Below are 22,143 nucleotides of genomic sequence, written 5' to 3'. Positions count from 1 at the left end.
TATGTTTCCTTTTTTTTTCTTTTGCCTTCTTGACCCTCCATCTAGGTCAGAGTTTTTTGTCTGTTTTGGTCTGGCCTGGTTTAATATACTGTAAGAGTATACCTGAGTTTCTAAATTCTAAGAATCTAAATCCAAATTCTTTCCTTTTTCTAGAGGAACCTTAGCTACTATAATTCACTAGTGTGATTTTCCTTGGTTAAGTACAGGTACACTAGGGAAAGGGCCACATCTATTTTGTTCATCATTCTGTCTCTAATGTCCAGGGCAATGTATCACTCATCAGAAGCATTAAGTAAAGTTTAGGTGAATGAAGACTGAGTGAATATTTGTTCTGTCATTATTTAATTTTTGTAATAGGTCAGCAACTCTTTGTTAAGAAAACAATTACCCTTAGTAGTGGGAACATGAAAATGAGGAAATTGAGAGGGAAACTAGAATAGATGATCTTGAACCAAAGTGTAGTTTGGACACCTTTGCCTTCTATAGACTGTCATTGAGTTTACTAGGAATCCTATTTGGATTAGGGATTTATAAAACACATTGAAGATGCATATACTTTCTATGCTTGGCTTTTCCATTTTAAAGTAGCTATTATTTTGATTCTGAGAATTCAAGATGTGGTCACTATTCCAACTTTCTGCAGCCTTGATTTCCTGAAATTATTTTTTTTTCATATTTCATCTTTTCAGCCTTATTTACAAGCTTAGTAGTTATAATTTATAATTTAATAATTTATTAGGTTGATAATATTCAGACTACCATGGTTCTATAAACAAAGAGGCCATTCACAGTAAGTTGTTTATCTTGAAAGCCCCAACAAGCAATAAGTGCTGCTAATTGAATTAAACTTAAAACCATTATCAGAGGATTCAAATCCTATTGAACACAAAGAGAGCAATTTCCACAGATATTGATCTTTCCCTTCCCATAAGTGGGTGAAAGCAGAATTTCCATGTTTTAAAATGTGTGGAATAAAAAGAGAACATTTAGAAATTATCTGTTTGTAACTATTGTACTTTGATGAAAAGTTTTAATTAGGAAACACAGTAAACTAAATTTCATAGAACATCAGCCGGAAAGAGCCTGAACAATAATTTCTCTAACCATCTTTGTTAACAAACAAGGGGATCAATGTTCAGAAAAGTGATGTGGCTTTCATGTCAATAAAGCATCGGCTGCAGAGTCAGGGAAAGAAAAAGAAAGATGCCTCATTATTCATTATTAAATCCAAGGATTGGCTTAAATAGGGGTTATATTCAAACAAATGTGGGGCTAAACTACTAGTAGACTGGGAACCCAGACTATGGAGGTAAACTAGTAGGTACTTTAAATCTGTCTAGGTTTATATTCCCTTTCTGTTTGTCTCTGCAGAATATATGTTTATAGTTCTCTAACATCCTGAAATGCCATATCAAGTGGAAGGGTTTTCTAATGAGGAACTATGTTCATCTTGTAATACTTACATAGTCAAGAATAGGATTTAAACCCTTTGTTTCCATGTATTTGATCTGGTTGTTACTAAAGACAACTAAAGATCTAAGTGATCTTTTTGGTTGTCAAATGTGTTTAGCAAAGGATTTATTTAACCTCTGTATTAACAAGTGAGTGCTTTATGTCACGAGATGCCAACTAATATAAAATTACAGGATGAGACACTCAAAGATTAATGTGTTTAATTATGGAATGAGAATTGATATGGGGATGGGGACATAGATGAAATGGGGAGGAGGCATAATCTAGAATCAACTGTAAATATTTTTAGCTCCTTTGATATGAGTTTGAGATGTTATATTCCCAGAATAGATTATGAGGTCAAGAGAATTTTCTGAGAGTCAGGAATTGATACTTCTGTTGGTCCATTACATTTCTTTCTCTGGGCCCAAACTGGGGTGTGAGCATGGAGAGAGGGATAAAGTATCTGGAGAGAACCTCCTTTGAATCTGTAGACTCTAATTACAGGATATAGAAATAATCTTTCAGGTCATATTCTATGGTGCTATGTGCAAGATGGAGGTTGGAGAGGAAACAAAAACAATAAGGAGAAGGCTAAAACAAAGGATACCTTGAATGAGGGGATATTAATGGAGATTTTTAGTTGCAGGAAGAGGCAGTAGCTGTTAGTGGAATATATGTGTGTGAGAAAGCTGTGAAGAAAGACATGTAATAAAATTCCAGAGTCATGTAAAAATTTAGTTTAGTTTCCTTCCTAATACTTTGGTAAAAATTAGAGTATGCCAACTAGATTAATTAAACCAGATTTAATGTAATCTATTGTAGAAATCTGACATATGGCAATACAGACCATCACTAAAGATGAAATGATTGATGATAGATAGATGAATGGATGAGCAGACAGGTGAATGGATGGACTAATGGAGGGATGGATGGATGAATGGATGAAGGGGCTGCAGGAAGAAGTTAGAATTGGAAAATCATAATATACTTGATTATATATCAAATTACCAGTATTGCAAGATTGTTTGTTATTTGTAAAATGAACAATAATTGCTTATATTTTTAAAGCTTTCTTTTATACATCATTCAACTGTGATACACACATAACAGCAATTAATAACAGTAACAAGTTAGAAATGAAAGTGGAGTTGTATACAAGAGAAAGCCCTGAGACTCCATGAGAATTTTTTAATCCCTTTATGTCCATTTGATCATAAAATCTTATTGAGTTAGATTCCTTGGGCTATTTAAGCCACCTGCATCTGAGCTTCTATAGTGAGTTAAAAGAATTAAGGAATTTACTAGCTGTTCAGCTAGCCTCAGCTTTAGTAGTTATGGCAACTTTTAAGATAGTGAACTGTTTTCTCATCTGAATGCTGACTGAGTTTCAACCCCCCATATCTGTGAAATGAGGAAGCTGGATAAGTTGATCTTTGAGGATTCTTCCAACTCTTAATTTCTGTTTCTCAATGATCCTATTAAAACCACACAAAATGCATCAAATTAACTAGACTGTGTGGTTATTTCTTCTTAAAGAATCCAAAAAAATGCAAAAATATGTAATGTTAATGACAAAGCTTTCAAGTAATGGAATTTATGCTTCTAAACTACCTGAGATTAGGGGTCATGTTTTTAATCTAGAATTTAATAACTGGAGGGGTATTCTGATAATGTCTTATCAGCCCAAACTGTTTTTTTCTTTATCAGTGAGAACACTGAGGCTCATAAAGATGAATAATACCACAAGGTCACACAGCTTGAGTTAGAGTTGGCACTAGAATTCTGATCTTCTCTCCCCAGTTCAGTCTTGCACAGTACTTTCCATCCCAAAGCTCATTTTAAATGTTCCCTGAGGATGCTGATGCAATTTCTAACCAAGACCCACAGCTAGACTTTATGAATCTTGCCTGGGCATTTAAGATGCAGTTATTTGTACCAAGAAAACATTTCAACATGCCACAGCTGCTCATTCATATGCATAAACTTATGTAGACATCAATTTAAAGAAAGAAATATAGCATGCATTTTAAGTAAGCTTTTTGGATGTTGTATATGCTTTCATTTCTAAGAAACTCCAGGTATTGAAGGCATCCATATTCTTCAGAGAGTAAACCAGATATTCATTTCAAGCTCTCACTATATCTTTGACCTTGTAGAAAAATGCACCATAGGCTCCAATTCTGGTTTAAGCTTGGTGACTTTTAGAGTGGTTACCCTGAATAAGATCAGAGTTTCATGTCATGCTGAAAGAATACCTACGTTTCTTTCTGAATTAGTTTCATACTTTATTTTTATTTTTTTTTAAATATATTTTATTGATTCTTTACAGAGAGGAAGGAAGAGAGATAGAGAGTTAGAAACATCGATGAGAGAGAAACATCGACCAGCTGCCTCCTGCACATCTCCTACTGGGGATGTGCCCGCAAGCCAGGTACATGCCCTTGACCGGAATCGAACCCGGGACCCTTCAGTCCGCAGGCCGACGCTCTATCCACTGAGCCAAACCGGTTTTGGCAGTTTCATATTTTAAAAGGAATGAAAAAGGTTATTTAAATGAACTTATGATCTCAAACATAGTGAACTACTCAAAGAAATTTTATAATGATGCCTCAATGACTTTCAGTTCATGGAGCTATCCATCAGGGTGGGGTTCAATCTGACCGCTTCCCAACACAATGCTTCTTTACTCACCTGCAGGAGAGACCAGACTTAAAGAGAATGAAACCTTATGAATAGGTTCATTGCCTCATTAACAGTAATTTGAACAAAGTTTATGAATTTGCTTGAAAATCTGTATTTAGAGGATGGGGTAGCCTGTGGTCAGCAAACTGCGGCTCGCGAGCCACATGCGGCTCTTTGGCCCTTGAGTGTGGCTCTTCCTAAGCCTTAGGAGTACCCTAATTAAGTTAATAACAATGTACCTACCTATATAGTGTAAGTTTAAAAACTTTGGCTCTCAAAAGAAATTTCAATCGTTTTACTGTTGATATTTGGCTCTGTTGACTAATGAGTTTGCCGACCACTGGGGTAGACAAAGTAGAGGTGGATGATGCATTAACTTAGACTGCTTGCAGCCCAACATATCCCTAATAAAACCATGAAGCATGACTAATCATTGAGTAATACATGCCAGATATCGAATCTGGTGATGCAGTCTCATATAACTTTGCCCCGTATGCCAGGTAGAGTCCAATTCAATAGTGACAAGTGACAGTTCTTACAGTGTCCCTGAGTATTCTAGAGCAGTGTTCAAACTTTAATGTATGTACAAATAACCTGCAGGTCTTGACAAAAATGCAGATTCTGACTTAGTGGGCCTGAATGGGGGCTTGAGATTGTGCAGTTCTAACAAGCTCTCGGTTGATGTTTATGCTGCTAGTTCATGGACCACTCTTGGTAGACCAAGACTCTAGAATAATTAATTTCCTCCTCCAAAGATTACTCCCTCACTTCTTTTAAGTCTCTGCTGAAATAGCATCTTATTCGCAAGGCCTTCCCTGCCCAACATATATTTCTCTGTCACTATAATCTTTACCCTTATTCATATTTATTTATATTACTTATCACTATCTGACAAATGTTATATTTATTTATATTGAGTCACTGCTTAGCATTACCCTAGAACATTGACTGAGGCATAATAAAGTGTTCAGTCTATTGAATGAATGAATTATATATGAACCATATGGCCATTCTATCACAACACCATCAACCATACTACACTTATAAATCTCCAGGCAATAAACAACTCTGTCCTTTGGACTTTTCTTTTAGGAACTCAAGTAGTATTCTGTTAAAGAATAAGATGTGAAGGAAAACAGGTCCCTCCACTGTCTACTCAAGTACATGCTGGCTGATGGGGACCACCATCAACTTCCTCTTTTTTACTGGCAAGCACTTCTGAAGGCCTTGAAGTGTTCCCAAAAATACCCTGAGTAGACAGATTAAAGGCAAGTAGATATTGGTGACTTTCATAGGAATAGCTTGATCATTAATTGTCTTCATTTTGCACTTTATGCAACAATTTATATCATTCACTTGGCTCTTAGTGAATATCTGGTGGTTTATGATTTCAACTCCAGTCAGTAGTCTCACACTAAGTATAGGTATTATTATACTAGTGAGAAGGTAACACGTGATATAAAGATTTGCCCCATTCTGACACAGAGGCTGTGTCAAGTGTACAATTAGGTTGTAATCATTACCTTTTTTATTTATTAATGCTGTTAAAAGTAGAGTTTAGAACTTTAAAAAATGTTAGAGCCTTAATCATCTATTCTTTGTGCTATGTTATAGAGCAACAGCTGTAAATTTTCTGCAATTTTGTAACAAAAACTAAAGAGGCACCATCTACAAATTGCATCAACACCAACTGTCCATTCCTTGGATTCTTAACATTTCTGTATCTAATATCAAAACTCTAGGCTGTTCATTCAATATTTACTCATCAATTACTTCTTTTTTTTAAATCAATTATTTCTTAAGTACCTATTATTAATATTGGCCAACACACTAAAGATATATATTACACTTCTAAAACAAAGGAAGAACCATTTGATAACTCTTAAATTAAGAACAGTCAAGTTCATATTGAGCAAATTAACATGGGAGATAAAATGAGAGATAGAGGGGTCCTTGCCCTCTAGAAGCTAACTTGAGTAGAGAAATGTGCAAATCATGATAAGGGGTAACCCGGGTACCTGAATACAGATCTAGGGAGCTCATAGGAATAAGCAATTGATGTTGTTTTAGCAGAATAAAGAGTTTCTTAGTGGAACTGACATCTGAGGGTCCTCAAAATGACTAGGAGTCCTACTGGTGGAAAAGGAGAAAAGGGAATTCCAGGTAGAGGAACCCACATGAGCAAAGGCCCAGAAACATGACAATTCAGAATCAAGTGTAGGAACAGGGAGCAGTCTTATGCAGCAGTAGTAGAGGATGAGGAAAAAGATGATATTAGCCCTGGCTGGTGCTGGAGGTTAATTCCAGCAGGTTCATAATAAATGCAGAAGTCCTCAAAAGGTTGAATGGACTCTTTCAGCAGGGCTGAAGATCTGCATATATTATTGCCTGCTGCCAGACAGCTGAGGGCAGTTTCCCCAACCCAGTGGTCAGCAAACTGCGGCTCGAGAGCCACATGCGGCTCTTTGGCCCCTTGAGTGTGGCTCTTCCACAAAATACCACGTGCAGGCACGCACATACAGTGCGATTGAAACTTCATGGCCCATGCGCAGAAGTTGGCAGTTTGCCGACCACTGCCCCAACATGATCATCTTTTGACTGTTTACCAAACCTTACCTTTGATATGTATATCTGCTTTGCTATAGGGCAAAATGTGTTAATAAAAAGCTAGGGATCCAGAGATTTAGGGAACTTAGCTACTAAAGCTATGCCTTCCCTGGCTCCCCCGAAAAATGCCTTCCAAATTTATATTTCATGTCTAGTCTCTTAGTTAATTTACTCGCAGCCCCTTCTTCAGATTCCTGAACCCTAGTAGATACAGGATAACACCCCAGCAAGCTGGTGTGGCTGAGTTGATCGAGTGTCATCCCATGCACTGAGAGGTCATCAGTTCAATTCCCCATCAGGACAAATGCCTGGGTTGTGGGCTCCATCCCCAACAGGGGGCTTGCAGGAGGCAGCTGATCAATGTTTCTCTTTCTCTCTCCTTCTGCCTTCCTCTCTCTCTAAAATCAATAAAAAACATATATATTTAAAAAGGATGATGTTAGTGGATATGGGTGAGTGAAACTTGCCAAGAAAAACATTTATTGCTACCTTATGATATTTATAAATTATTTATAATTATTTCAAAAAATATGCCAAGTACTATGAAAAACACAATTGAAAGTGGTTTTATATCTTGCGACGCCCACTTGTTTGGCACTTATTTTCTGCTTTGAAGCAAAAATTAAAAATGCAAGTAGTAAAAATGAATCTCTTCAATCTTTAATTACCTTCAAGTGGAAATTCAAATACTGAAAAATGGTAAACTTTTATTCATTAGTTCAGCAACTCTTTAAGAAATACCAATTATAGCACAATACTGAAGGCCGATTTATCAGTGAACAAAATATAGGTTTTCTCTCTGCACGAATGGATTTCACAGTCTGGTGGAGTTTAGCAAGATATTCTTTCTCCCTCCTCTCCTGGACAGAAATCCCATCCATTCTTCAAGGTTTGGATCTATTCCTTTATTTCCATTAGGTACTATTTGTACTGTTCTAACTCCTGCAGGTTTATCCATTCTCTGATGTTTCATGATTTGTACAAGTGGTACCGTTATCATACAATTTTGGTCCTATGTCATCAGGAACCGATCTCTATTAAATGTGCCTAAGTTCTTTCTCCTCAATAAGATAAAAAAAATCTTTAAAAAATATATTTTATTGATTTTTACAGAGAGGAAGGGAGAGGGATAGAGAGTTAGAAACATCGATGAGAGAGGAACATCAATCAGCTTTCTCCTGCACACCCCCTACTGGGGATGTGCCCACAACCAAGGTACATGCCCTTGATTGGAATCGAACCTGGGACCCTTCAGTCCGAAGGCCAATGCTCTATCCACTGAACCAAACCGGTTAGGGCAAGATAAAAAATTCTTAATGACAAAGACTTGGGATGGGGTCAAGGGCCACATTTTCTGTATATTTGGTAATACTGAGCAAGGCAGCTAGAATATTCCTAGTAAAAGCATTTGAATGTAACTGAAAAACATACATACTGGAAGGGTGGTTCTTGACCATACGAAAAGAGATGTCAATAAAATGCGTCTTAGCATGGACACCTCACAATACTGGTGCAAATGAAGGGGACGTGGTGAGAATTTCTTAATGGAATCTCATGACGTACTCTTCTTTCCACTTGTTATTTTAAAAGAAAATTGTTCATTATTTCCTAAAGCTGTTGTATAATTTAAATGTCCCTAAAGGACCTCGGCAACAATGCAATCGGTCTTCCATTTCAAATAATAGGTAGAATAGGCTTAGTTGAACATTTAAATTTGTAAAAAAAAAAAAAAAAGAAAGAAAGAAAGAAAAATACTTGCTTGATGTTGCATAACTACATTTCCAACCAATTTAAAGCTGCAACAAATGACAATACAGTTAAAATGTTAAAATGGGGAAGGCATTCCGTGAATCTGACCTGTACTTTGTCATTTTAAAATAAGCTTCTTGTTTGTTATTTTCAGGGTTCATTAGAAGCGCTTTAAAAATTGATTTATGTGATAAGACATGCTTTGAACAGGCATCTTGATAAAGTACAACACAGTATCTAAGTTAAGAATATTGCTTAAAGGAACCTAAGTTGAAGCTAAAGATGATTTATGCTGATAGAACTAGGACAAGCTGGTTGTCCTTTATTGTAGCCTTTAAGGCTTGAAATCATTCTGTTCAAGGTTATTTGAATGGCTCTCTTCACTATCAAGAGCTTCTAATTGGTGCAACTATAGTTCTGACCATCTTATCAGTCTACAGAATTGTTTGAGATGAAATTCTTCCAAAATGGGAAAACAGCCCAGGGTTATTTAGGCCAGGTGCCAGGTTATGAGACAGAAAGAACACAGCTATCAAGAAAGAATCCCATGGAAAAGTTTTTGTGTTCTATGAAGCAGAATTTGTTCATCGGATTGTGCTAACCCAGATTTCTTCATTTTCTGTTTTACAATGGATACTTTTGGAATCATTTATTCCTATTAGAAGACATTCCTTTTTAAGAATTAGAAAGGCTTCCCAAAACTGTCTAGGAAGAACATGTTCCCTTGCTGTTATCATCATTAGTATTTTTCCCCCAGAAGAAGATTATATATATATAAATTTTATCTTTATTTCACTGATCTATCCCTTCTTCCCCAGCCTCTCTAGCTGCATCTGGGCTAGGGCAATATGAGAATGCATTTAATTATATATATTTTTGTATAACAATTGCACAGTCTAATTCTAAAGCCAGGCAAAGTGAAAGCAATGTCTCAAAACACACTGGGCAGAATGTTTACTCTATTCTCAGGTAAACAGTGGTTGGCCACCATGAATGGTAAAATCTAAGATGCCACAGGCAAGACAGAAACATCAGTGTTCCAAACAACAATAGACCAACTGACTTTAAGAAAGAATCACTTGAGAGGCCAAAGAAGCTCCATTTACCCATAGGCACAAAGGCTCTTCCTTGATGGCATCTTGTGTGTTCATGTTTGGCCATTTAATACTCCTGTTTGCTAGCCATGTAGAGCAAAAGCAATTAACCATATTTCTTGAAGACAGAAGCCGATGCCTCTGATATGTTGTACAGAGTCTAGCCCACAATGGTGCGCTTAACTATGTTTCATGAACAAAGGAACATTCTACCCACAAGTCTGCTAAGAAATCAACTTCAGTAGAAAACATCCCAGTTGTCTCATTGTTCCTCATTCTGATCACAGAAACAGATGCTGAAACAAACCAAAGAGCAGGGTACAGCTAATCCAATTTAGGATATCTCATCAGGGCTCAGGAGGCTAATAGGATTTATGACATCTCACCACATCTCAGGGTTGATAGTGATGCATTCCAAACACGTGATAGTGTAGCAGAAAAGGCAAAAGTAAAAATGAAAATAAAAAATAAATCCACATCAAGGGCAGCCCAAACCATGTTAGTGTCAAAGAATTAATGCTACAAGGAGAGAATATGATCTACTGATCATGGTCTGTTTCTGTAGATGAAATCTCTTCCCCCTTGTTTCCTAAATTTCAGTTGTTTTTATAGTGTTTATTGCTGACCAAAAAGTATGTATCAGGTAAGAATATAAATGAAATAAAGCTGATGCTGGTTGTTATTTATTTGAATTTGTATTTCAAACAGACCTTTCTAACTGGCTGAAGTTTTCCTTGGAAGATGAAGGGTAACACAGCCTCATGTCCTAGGCATCTAAAGCACCGATTTTCCCTGTTGGCAGTGACTAGTTAACACGGGCGATCAGAAACGCGGGTCCACATTCACGCGCTCACATATCAGAACGTTAGACGTCTGGGTGCTCACTGACCTTCAGGTTGGTATTGTGCTATGATCGTCACTGTCTGTCCAGCCCCCTTCAGTGCAGCAGCAGCCTGTTCGTGGGATGCTCCCCGGAGGTCAATGCCATTCACCTGAAAGACAGGAAGCCAGAGAATGTTGGTGTTTCATAAGGCACATTATTCTGATCGACAGAAGGAAAAAGTTTCCCAAAACGGAGAGTCTGTTTAAGATTATGTCACCTGCCTCAAAACCCCTCATGTCCTACCGAGGCATTTGTGTGTTATGCTCCTGAGAAATTTTAGGCAGCAGACACAGGAAATTTCATCTTGTGGTGTTTGTGCTATGGCCTGACCAGGTTGAAACACTTTTGTATGCCCACAGCGACTAGGCTCTCAGTGTGTGTATTTCATATGCCTCTGTGAGCTTCCTAGATTTCTGGGGTGGATAGAAGCCTTCAAAATTAGAGGGAAAACAGGGTAATAAAGAGAGACACATGTAATGTGCATAGACAAGCATGCACTGACAGATTAACATATTCCGATAGGGTTCTAGGGACACTGTACACAATGTCACCAGACTGGCTGCCCGCCAAAACTCCCTCTTTGGTCATAAGCCTGATCCTGTCATCCTGAGCTCAGTTAGATAGGCCTGAGCTGTGTTCCAAAATAAATTTGACCACCCGCCCCATTTCTCATGTACAATTCCAGTGTGGCTTCTGACAAAATGAAATAGAGAATGCCTGCAGTTTATGTTGCTGTTGCTAACTCCCATTTTGGGGCCCGTGCCAGAAGAGAAACAGAGCATCTCCAAACGAGCACAGAACTGCCTAGAGGAAAAATTCATTCTGAAGTCAAATTTAATGAGAAGCAAAAGCTAAAATCTTTCTCCAATCAATTCGGTCTAAATCAACACAATGTAATTACTGAGTGCTTGTCAATGACAGGGCCCTCTGTCTGCCCCAGGAGAGGGACTGTGGGTGGGGAACAAAAGTGAATAAGACAAGTCTGAGGTAGCCTTTCTGCTTCAACAGAACACACAGTAAGTCCAGTTCTTTAACCTAGTACATAGTAAGTCCAGTTCTCTAACCTACACAGAGGCTGGTTTTTGCAGGTGATACCAGAATTCTGCTTCCTTTTATTTACAGGGAAGATGGCCATCCCCCATGAAAAAGAATAAAAGAACTGATCAGTTTATCTACCCATAAAATATAGAATCCTATTTGGCCTCACCTGAATCCTCTTTGACAATGACACTGGATGGGTGGGGGGTTGCTACTCTGTTTCCTTAGCAGGCCTGGAACATCTGTCATTCTCAATTCCACATCCTGGACATCTCATAGTAACCTTGTTAAAGTCTCCTTAATTCACTTTTATTTATTAAAAAAAATATTTGTATTGATTAAAGAGAGGAAGGGAGAGGGAGTGAGAGATAGAAACATCAATGATGAGAGAGAATGATTGATTGGCTGCCTCCTGCAAGCTCCGCACTAGGGATGGAGCCCACAACCTGGGCATGTGCCCTGACCGGGAATCGAACCATGACCTCCTGGTTCATAGGTCGATGCTCAAACACTGAGGCATGCCAGCTGGGCACTCCTTATTCACTTTGAAAACTTTCATGGTCTCTTCCCTGGCTTTCTATTCTGGTAACTCCTTAATGAAAGCATTGATTACACAGTAAATTGGGAAGCCGGCTGAGCTAGGGGTGGCCTGCCCGTGCCACTCAATAGCTCTATGGCCAATCTGAGCCTCAATTCTCTCCTGACTCTCTTAGAATCAAAGAGTTCTTTGATTCTAACAGTCCCTTTGAACTATAAAATTTCAGATTAACTCCTTGGTAGCTGATCGTCATTTCAGAGATTGTCCAGGCATTGATGGGTCAGAAGTACGACTTAGCTGGAAGAGATAGGAAAAGTAATTTCATCCAGGCTTTTGTCTAACAGAAACTGAATGCACAAGTCAAGGACCACATAATCTCTTGTCCAACAATTCCTCTCATCATTGACCTCCTGATTCATAGGTTGATGCTCAACCATAGTCACATTGGCTGGGCTAATTTACTTATTTTTTTTATTTGGAGAGTTTGCTCTTTTAAAATTTTATCTGTATATTAAAAATATTAGTTCTCTATCTCATATAACTATTATAAATATTCTTACTAGTTTGGTATTTGTATTTTGTGTTATTGCATTTAACTATTTTAGCTTCTCACTTATATGTTATTTCTTGTCATATAGAAGTTTAAAATATTTAGCCACATTTAGCACTTTTTTTCCTTTTTAGCTTTTAAGTTTTGTGTTATATCTTCCCCCTCTGTGATATATTTACTAAATACCCATGTTTTCTTTTAGTACAAGCACAGGGTTTTTTTAGCCATATACTCTTTCATCTATTGAATATATTTTGGTGCTTGATGTGAGAACCAGGTGAATAACCATCCTTTCTTGGACCTTTCTTTTGTAGCATCAAATTTCTACATCTTTCACTATTCTAATTATGCCCTAAAATTTTCTCACTGAACTGAGGGAGCATGAAATAGTGAGAAGAAACAAAAGATTTAGAGTCAGGGAGAACTGGGTTTGAATCCTGAGTTCACCAGTTATATCTAAGTAACTTGGGAAAGTCACTTAACTTCTCCAAACCTCAGCTTCCTCACCTGTAAAATGGGTACAATATCTACATATTGCATGAAATAAATGAGATAATATCTGTAAAGCCCTTAACACAGAACCTAGCACAAAAAGGCATTCAGCAAATAGTATCTAATATTACTGTATTTCTTCAAAGAGCTGTGATGATCAGTGATGAAATAAAATCTAATGGAAATTAACCAATATGGAATATAGTGTACAGGTTAGTTCATATGTTTTTTTCCTTCGGAACACCCAATTGCAGTACTGAGAGAGACTTAGAAACTTGTTCACCCAGCACTTACACATTAGAGATGATCCCCATTAGGGGAAGGGACTTGCCTTAAGTCATATCAGAGTAGTGCAGCCAGGGCTTCTCTTGCTCAGTCCAGGATTCTTTCCACTGTAGCAGATGTTCCCTATGATGGGGTGTGTTTATTTTCCACTGGTCCAGTAGAAATCTTGTTCATCTTAGGCCTGTTTCTACATGGACCCCCACATTTGTAGAGCTTTTGATGCTGCCATCATCCTGAACCATACATCGCCCGGGGCCCTGTTGATTTTCCTCCAGGGTTTAACACACATGTTCTCTTTCAGTCCTTCAAACTTTTCAAGGTCACTTTCTTTCTTATGTCTCTCCCTGTGGCTTGAGTTTTTATCAGTAATCTTTGCTCAAATAACATTTTCAGAGGCATTTGAAAGCAGTTTACATCACGGACATGACATTTCAAAATACCAAGGGTGACACAGACTCATATATTTATTATTTCTGTTTTTCTACTTCAATTTGAATTTTCTCTTCTTGAAGCAGAAACTGGGAGAATGGATGCCATTAAATACTGTTGAGATTAATAATGATAGTCATTGTTAATATTCACTGATGATCAGGCATGCTGATATCTAGAGGGATATTTATTCATTATCTTATTTAATCTTCAGAAGCCTGGGATTACTTTTCTGATTTTATAAATAAGAAAACTGAGCTCAGTGAGAGTCACTAACTTTATTCAAGGTTAAATAGTTGGAAGAAGTTAAGAATTTAAAATAGTCTAACTAAAACTCTTGAACTCTTACTACCATTTCTTATTGTTCTTCCTTCAATATCCTGTCTAGTTCTGAGGGTCTACGCCTTCAAGATTCTAATTCTGAAGTTTGCCTTTCAAGCTCCCTGAGACCGACAGCCCACAATTGGGTGTGGCATGCTGGTCAGCTCAGCCATGGGCTCAAGCAACCTGGTTTAGACATTATGGCCCAGCTTATAATGATTAGAACATGTAGGGTTGAAACAAAGGCTTTGAGAGGCTAGAAAAATTCCACCTATTACCATCTTCTTATGTATACAACTGTCATTGGATCATAGAAAACATTAAATTCTATTTGTTATGACATCCTTTTCATACCAAGTTAGTAATGAATAGGAAGGTTAGGACTTCTAGTTAATTCAAGTAGATATAGGTTTTTTTCAGATGCTGGTGTGAAGGAGAATGGTGTACCATATCCAGAGTCAACTTTTTTTTTTTTTTTTTTTTTAGGTGAGCGTTATGTCTGTTACTTCAGCCAGTAGGGCCCTTGGCCTGGGGCTCCAGGTTCCCTGAATAAATTACTGTATGTTCTTTAGAAATATATTTATTAGTATTATAGAAAGAATCTACACTAATAAAAGAGAAAGATGCAAATTGACCATACCTTCGCAATACCCACCAGCCAATCAGGAGTGCGTATGCAAATTAACCCAACAAAGATGGCGGGTTAATTTGCATACACAAGTGCTGAGCGGCTGGGGGCAGGGCAGGACAACAACACAGGCGTTCCGCACCACCCCAGCCGCTTCAGGCCTCTGGGCAGCGTGGGAAGGCAGAAAAATGGCTCTGGGCCGGAACGAAGGCAGAAAGACAGTTCCGGGCCGGAGCGAAGGCAGAAAGGCAGCTCTGGCCAGCTGGAGCGAAAGCAGTGCTGGCAGCCAGGGGAAGTAAGGCCCATTCTTGCACGAATCTTCGTGCATTGGGACTCTAGTAATATAATAATGAGAGAATTTCAGAAATGGGGAGAGATTTTGTAATCCTCTGCAGCCACCAATGTATACCTTTAAGGTGATATGACCACATTATTCATATGCCCTATCCCTCACCTCCACCATGTTCAACTTTTATATTTCTCTGATTCAGGAATTTCTATCCTTGCAAAGGCTGTTTTCCTTATCTAGAACATAATTTTTCACCCTCTCATCACCTGGAAAACTTCTCCTAGTCTGTAAAGATTCAGACTGAAAGGACCAGTGGAATGTGCTTATTTGTGAACTCAAAGGTAGGAGCTTGTCTCATTGGAACTTGTGTCCTTAGCAAAGTGCCTGGGATATAGTAGGTGAAGAGGTGAGTGAATAGGCAAGTGAATGAGTGATAAAGATAGTCACACTATGTTATCCCAGGCCAATGGTCATCTAAGTTTTTTGACCCTTGGTCCATGCTGATAAAGAACTAACTATCTTTCAGGGAAATCCATTCCTCTTGGGGTCAGCTCCAGCAATAAAAAAGTTCTTTGTGTTGAAACTAAATCATCTTCCTGGTACTTTTCACCTATTGCTTCTAGTCCTATCCTCTGAGAGTTTGCAGAATCTTCTTTTTTTTAAAAAATATTTTATTGATTTTTTACAGAGAGGAAGGGAGAGAGATAGAGAGTCAGAAACATTGATGAGAGAGAAACGTCGATCAGCTGCCTCCTGCACATCTCCTGATGTGCCCGCAACCCAGGCACATGCCCTTGACCGGAATCGAACCTGGGACCCTTCAGTCCGCAGGCCGATGCTCTATCCACTGAGCCAAACCGGCTTCGGCGCAGAATCTTCTTTTTATGATTTCTTTTTCATATGATCCTCTTTCTAATATTCTAAAAATTAAATTTATTGGGGTGATATTGGCTAATGAGATTATATAGGGTTCAAATGTTTCTAATATTTGAAGACAGTTTTCTCTTTTTCAGGTTAAACAACCTCACTCCCTTCCCCATCCCATCATATCATTCTCACCAAGTGACAATTTGCCTCTGCTTGCATGCCTCCAGTGACAGGGAACTCTCTCCTTTATAGTCTGTCCCATTTTGGGATGGCCCTTATGAGTGTTATTTTTAGCATCTTTATATTATTTAATACCTCATCAAACTCAGCAGAGATTATATGAGGTCAATTATAACAGCTTGGACAGTCACAATAATTATTTCCTTTAATGTGCTCCTTGTATAGTATCTAGAGCCAAACACAGTGCTCATATAAATTCTGTTTCTTTAAAATACCCATTACAGTAATCTCCTCTTCTAATTTAAGGGAAGGAGTGAACCAGAATGACACATAACCATTGTTGAGCCATTGACCACCCAGTAGAGGACAATGACAGGTAAACACACAATTAAGCACCTGGTGATAAGTACTATGACACAAAAAGATCAGAATGCTCTGGGACCCAGAGGACTACAGAAGTATGAAGAGGTCTGAGAAGGCTTTCTGGAAGAAGTGACATCAGAAACAAGATCTGAATGAGTTATCCAGGAAGGGCTGTGGAGAAAGGGATGGGCAGAGGAGTAGCAATATTTGAGGAAGAGAGGGAAGCAGATAAGATGGTGTAGAAGTGAGAGAGGGTCTGGCATATCTGAAGAAAAGAAAGTAGTTGTTACTGAAGGGCAGAGCAGTGGGAAAGAGGTGAGCGATAAAGTAGGAGAAATGAAGGTGATGGGATGGATGATGATGATGATGGTGATGATGATGATGGTGGTAGTGGTGATGATGATGATGGTGATAGCTGACAGGCACAGTTCTAAGCATTTTCTATATACCTATTCCCTTAACACTTATACCAGCTCTATGATGTAAGAACACATAACAATGCTCATTTGCTAGAGTAGTCCACTGGGGCATAGACAGATTAAATAACTTGCCCAAGGTTTCACTGCTAATAATGGCAGAGCCAGGAATGAAACCCAGGCACTCTAGTTTAAGAGTCTGCAATCCTAACCATGACACATTACATCTCCCAAGGATTTGGAGGTACAGGCATGATAAGCCACTTTAGTGAATTTGGAGTTTATTGTGACTGCAATGGGGAACCATTCCTCAGCTTAGAATTGAGAAATACTATTTTATCGTTACTCCTATACACCAGGAGTGCTTGCAGCTAGAGGAAATACAGGGAATATGCAGGAACCTTGTGCTATTGTCAGGCCTTTTCAGAGCCTCCCAAGGCGAATTGGTCCCTTCAGAGATGCTTCTCAGAAGGCAGCACCACTGCTTGTGGCTGCTGAACTTTTCCATCCCAGCTCAGGTCATCTGCCTGCTATGGAAACAGTGCCTTGAGAAGAACACTGGGTTTAGACTTGGGAAGAATAAGATTCAAAAACTAGTCTCATTACTTACTAACTCTATGACCTTGGTACTTGGGTAAGTTACTTAACCCCCTTTGACCTTCAGTTTCCTCATATTGCAACAAAAGTATTAACCCTACCTTTTCTGGGTTGTTGTTTAGATAATTAGATATAATGCACATAAAGTACTTAACACTTGGCACATTGAGTAGGTACTCAATCAATGGTTGCCATTTGTATTATAGCATATCCATTATCTACAAAACCCAGACTTTAAGTGGCTTTTATTAACAGTGATAAAATTAAGAAATAGATTAGGTAGAAGACTGTCTTGGAATAGCTAAGAGTAGCTAAAAACTACAATTTTAACTGAATTATTAATTGTGAAAAAATACAAAGGGGTGACCCAGTGGGAAAGGCTAGATAATTGGCACTAGATTTCAATTAAAATAAGTCAGGTACAGAACACACAAGGGACCATTTCAAGCAAATTACTTCACTGTTGGGGTCTGGTTGGTACATGGCAGGGGAGCAGCAGGGAAGAAACTGGGGCAGAATCCAAACACTTTCTCCTTTATTCAGAGAGACTAGAGACAGTAAGATGTATTATCAGTGAATTAGATAAATGTAGAAGGCTCCATCTTTTCTCAAGAGGAAAAAATACTATTTTCATTTTCCTGAAGTGATGCGATGCAGTGAGGTGGAAATCGGTTCAGTTGCTAAGTCAGCCACTAACTGACTCGGGCCAGTGGCTAAACTGCTGTGGAAAATGGAAGGTGCTCGGCCCCACCATCTCTAGGGTCTCCTGTGATTCAGAATTCAATGCTTTCCCTGGGTTAAAAATAACATCTCCAAAGTGTTTTACAGTGAGAAAGCTGTTTTCCCACCTCACATTTCTTACCCAACAAGGTGAGATATAAACAACAAATATAATAAAAGCTTTCACATGTATGACCCGATCCTTATCACATACGTGCGAGGGAAGCAAGGAAACTATAAATATCCCATTTAATCCTGAATGGTGAGTGGGCTGGGGTAGTTGGCATAGAGCATGGAGAGAGAGAAAAGAAAAATGGTTTGAGCAGAAGGGGACCTTGAATGTCAGGTTAAGAAATTTTGTAAACAAGTGGCCAGGAGAGCCCTAGCTGGTTTGGCTCAGTGGATAGAACATCAGCCTGCAAACGGAAGGGTCCTGGGTTCAATTCAGATCAAGGGCACATACCTCAGTTGCAGGCTTCTCCCTGGCCTGGGCCTGGTTGGGGCTCGTGCAGGAAGCAACCAATTAATGTGTTTCTCTCACATCAATGTTTCTCTCTGTCTTTCCCTCTCTCTTCCACTCTCTAAAAATCAGTGGAAAAATATCCTTGGCTGAGGATTAAAATAATAATAATAATAATAATAATAATAAAAAATAAGTAGTAGTAGCCAGGAGGGCTTTACAGAGGCATTGAACACAAGTTGATTTATGTTGCAGGTGGGGCAACTATGACAACTGTAAAATGTTGGGGTTGAAGAACTAATCAAAAATAGGATAATCACATGGGAAATGATTGCAATATTACAAGTGGTAGATGATGAAGAGCCGAATAAGAAAAATGAGAATTGAATTGACAGTGGGAAATGGGGACAGACTTGAGAAAGGACACAGAGGGAGGTTCTACACAGCTATTCTCCTCAAGTACCTCTGGGATCCAAATAGAGCTTAAATAATATTTATAGTGTTGAATGGATTAGAAATGGGAGATGAGAGAAAGGTGATTAGAGGGGGGATGATACCATTAATCAAGATGGGGACACAGGGTGAAAAGTGGGTTTGGACAAGAGATAATTCATTTTAAGACATGTTGAGTTTGTTGTGTCTATTGGACATCTTGCAGGTAGTTGGAAAGTATCTATCTGGAGCTTAGTAAAATAGTTAATATTAATAATCATTTTAGCCTTGATATTTCTAAGATGAGTGCCCTGATTTGACTAGACCCAGATGTAAAAGAGTTTTTTTAAAAAATATATGTTTGTATTGATTTTAGAGAGAAGAAGTGAGAGGGAGAGAGAAATAGAAATGTTGATGAGGGAGGAATATCAATCACCTGCCTCCTGCATGCTCTCTATTAGGGATTGAACCCACAACCCGGGCATGTGCCCTGACCAGGAATGGAACCGATGACCTCCTGGTACACAGGATGATGCTCAACCAACTGAGACATACCTGATTGGCTAGAAGAATTTTGTTGTACAAAAAGAGGATAATAAGCATGCCCATTTCACAGCGTTTTTGTAAGGCTAGTTTAGTTATTGCGTGTAAAACACAATAGGGCCTGGATATAGAAGGACATATAATTGTTAGCTATTATGGAACCCTCCCCTGACACACACAATGGATGATCTGGGCTCGTATAAAATTATTCAATAAAAAACCCAGTAGGCCCGGGAGCAGTGCCAGGGTTATGGACACTGCGAGAGGAGGCCTGGTGCTCTAGAAAGCCATCCTAGGAGTCAGGAGTCCGGAGTTGCTGCTGTTAGTGTATTTCACGCTGGGCAGTCCCTTTACCTCTCTGGGCCTCAGTTTCTTCCTCTAGAAAGAGAACCTCATGCTAAATCTCTGTGTTCCCTTCCTCTTCCTGTGCTTAATAAACCAATATGTTCTATGTGTGAAGTGTGTTTTGTTGACAATGTGAGAAAAACAAACAGTTCATTCAGCATTTCAGCACTAAACTTTTGAAATACCCTCTAGCACGTCTCAGAGTGAACGAATTATAAATTGAATTTCAAGTGGAAATTTCTAATTAAGTTCCCTTCTCCTGCTGGAGGCTGTTACACTCGGTGGAGAGTGATAACATTTCTGACAGTAGCTGCATGAGAGCTCAAGGCCAGAATCCTGGAGCAGAGGCAAAATGAAAACTGATATTGGATATTTGCATGTCTTAGCAGTTGAAATTAACTCCCTTTTAAATATGGTTTGCTGATGCAAAAATGGGCATATATTAAAAAATGTCTTTAAAAATGTTTTGGTTTACTAGGGTGTTTATAGAGGATTGATGATTTTAGAGTCTTTCATTAAAAATGGTAAGATAGCCCTGACCAGTTTGGCTCAGTGGATAGAGCGTCAGCCTGCGGACTTAAGGGTCCCGGGTTCTATTCCAGTCAAGGGCATGTACCTTGGTTGCGGGCACATCTCCAGTGGGGAGTGTGCAGGAGGCAGCTGGTCGATGTTTCTCTCTCATCGGTGTTTCTAACTCTCTATCCCTCTCCCTTCCTCTCTGTAAAAAATCAATAAACTATATTTTTTTTAAAAAATGGTAAGATATAATTTGGCCATCTGAACCTACTTACTACCAGCCAAAACACAGTAAACAACTTTTAGGATTCATGCATTTTGAGTGATCAGGTAACTATCTTTATAAGAATACTAGAAGCCCAGTGCATGAAATTCATGCACTGGAGGGAGGGGAGGTCCCTCAGTCCGGCCTGCACCCTCTCACCTAAGCTGGCAGGTGGATATCCCTCTTGCAGTCCAGGACCCCTTGCTCCTTACAGCCTGCCTGCTCATTGCTCCTTACCACTCAGCTCACTGCTCCTTAGCACTGCCTTGGAGGCAGGAGAGTCTCCCGCCACTCCACTGCCTCTGCGCTCCCCAGCCATGAGCCCGGCTTCTGGTTGAGCAGTGCTCTCCCTGTGGGAGCGCACTGACCACCAAGGGGCAGCTCCTGTGTTGATCGTCTGCCCCCTGGTGGTCAGTGTGCATCATAGCGACTGGTCGTTCTGGTCATTCCACTGTAACAGTCACTTAGGCTTTTATTATATAGATGTAAATAAAAACTAGTTGAAACCTTCCTTATATATGTTACACAAATATAAGATGATGCTAGTATCTCCAGCTCTGGCATTTCTCTTAACTCTAGATTTGTAAATCTATCGGCTTAGTTGACCTCTCCAGTTGGATGTCTAAGATTTTTCAAACTCATCATGCTGAAGAGCAAACTCTTAATTTTCTTCCAAACCTGTTTCTGGGGAATTTTTCCACTTTCAGCAAAGAGTAATACAGACATCAACCACTCAAACCAGAACCCATGTGCCAACCTTAATTCTCTTTCCCTCCCACCTCCCCATGTAACCCATCAGCATGTTTGTTTACTCCAGCTCCAAACCATATTTCAGGTCCATCCACTTTTCTCCAACTCTACCATTACTCCCAGGGACAGTGCAAGAGCTTCTTTATTGGGCTCTCTGCTCTCACTCTGGCTCCCTACTCTCCTCTATCCATTTTTGAGACACCAGTCAGAATGATCTTTTCAAAATATATATCAGGTCATGTCTATGTCTTGTTAACTTTTTTCCCCATTGGCTTCTTGTACTTTGAATAAAGTCCAAACACCTCCCCTTAACCTCAACTCATTCTTCTGATTCTATCTCATTCCACTGTCTACCCTTTTCATTTGTCATAGCTATAGGGTCTTCATTTTGCTTTGCCTAATCCAACTTCCTCCAGCCTTGGGCACTTGTAGCAGCTGTCTTTCTGATGATAGCGCTCTCCCCTACATTCTCTCACATTTGATCCCTTATGTTCATAAGTCTCAGATTAAAGACCAGTTCCTCAGAGAGCTCTTTGCTGACTTCCCCATTTAAAGAAGCTTTCCAGCCTATCTTTAACTTCCTGTTTTAATTTCTTATAGAACTTAGGCCTGTTGGAAGCTACCAATTGTATTCACTATCAGAGAAGTG

The 22,143-nt window shown here is 39.0% G+C and overlaps 1 protein-coding gene across 7 annotated transcripts in view; it reads right to left on the bottom strand.

The window, feature by feature from the left end:
* The window catches only part of DLG2 (discs large MAGUK scaffold protein 2), a 1,152,012-nt gene that overhangs the window by 285,897 nt on the left and 843,972 nt on the right, over positions 1-22,143 (bottom strand). For all 7 annotated transcript variants that reach the window (XM_023762195.1, XM_023762199.1, XM_023762198.1 and 4 more), the window contains one exon: positions 10,477-10,579. In XM_023762195.1, coding sequence (XP_023617963.1) covers positions 10,477-10,579 — 103 coding nt within the window. The remainder of the gene's footprint in view (positions 1-10,476; positions 10,580-22,143) is intronic.

The sequence above is a fragment of the Myotis lucifugus genome, unplaced genomic scaffold, assembly GCF_000147115.1.
Source record: "Myotis lucifugus unplaced genomic scaffold, Myoluc2.0 scaffold_236, whole genome shotgun sequence".
Lineage (NCBI taxonomy): Eukaryota > Metazoa > Chordata > Mammalia > Chiroptera > Vespertilionidae > Myotis > Myotis lucifugus.
This window is presented reverse-complemented; position numbering and strand designations above follow the sequence as displayed.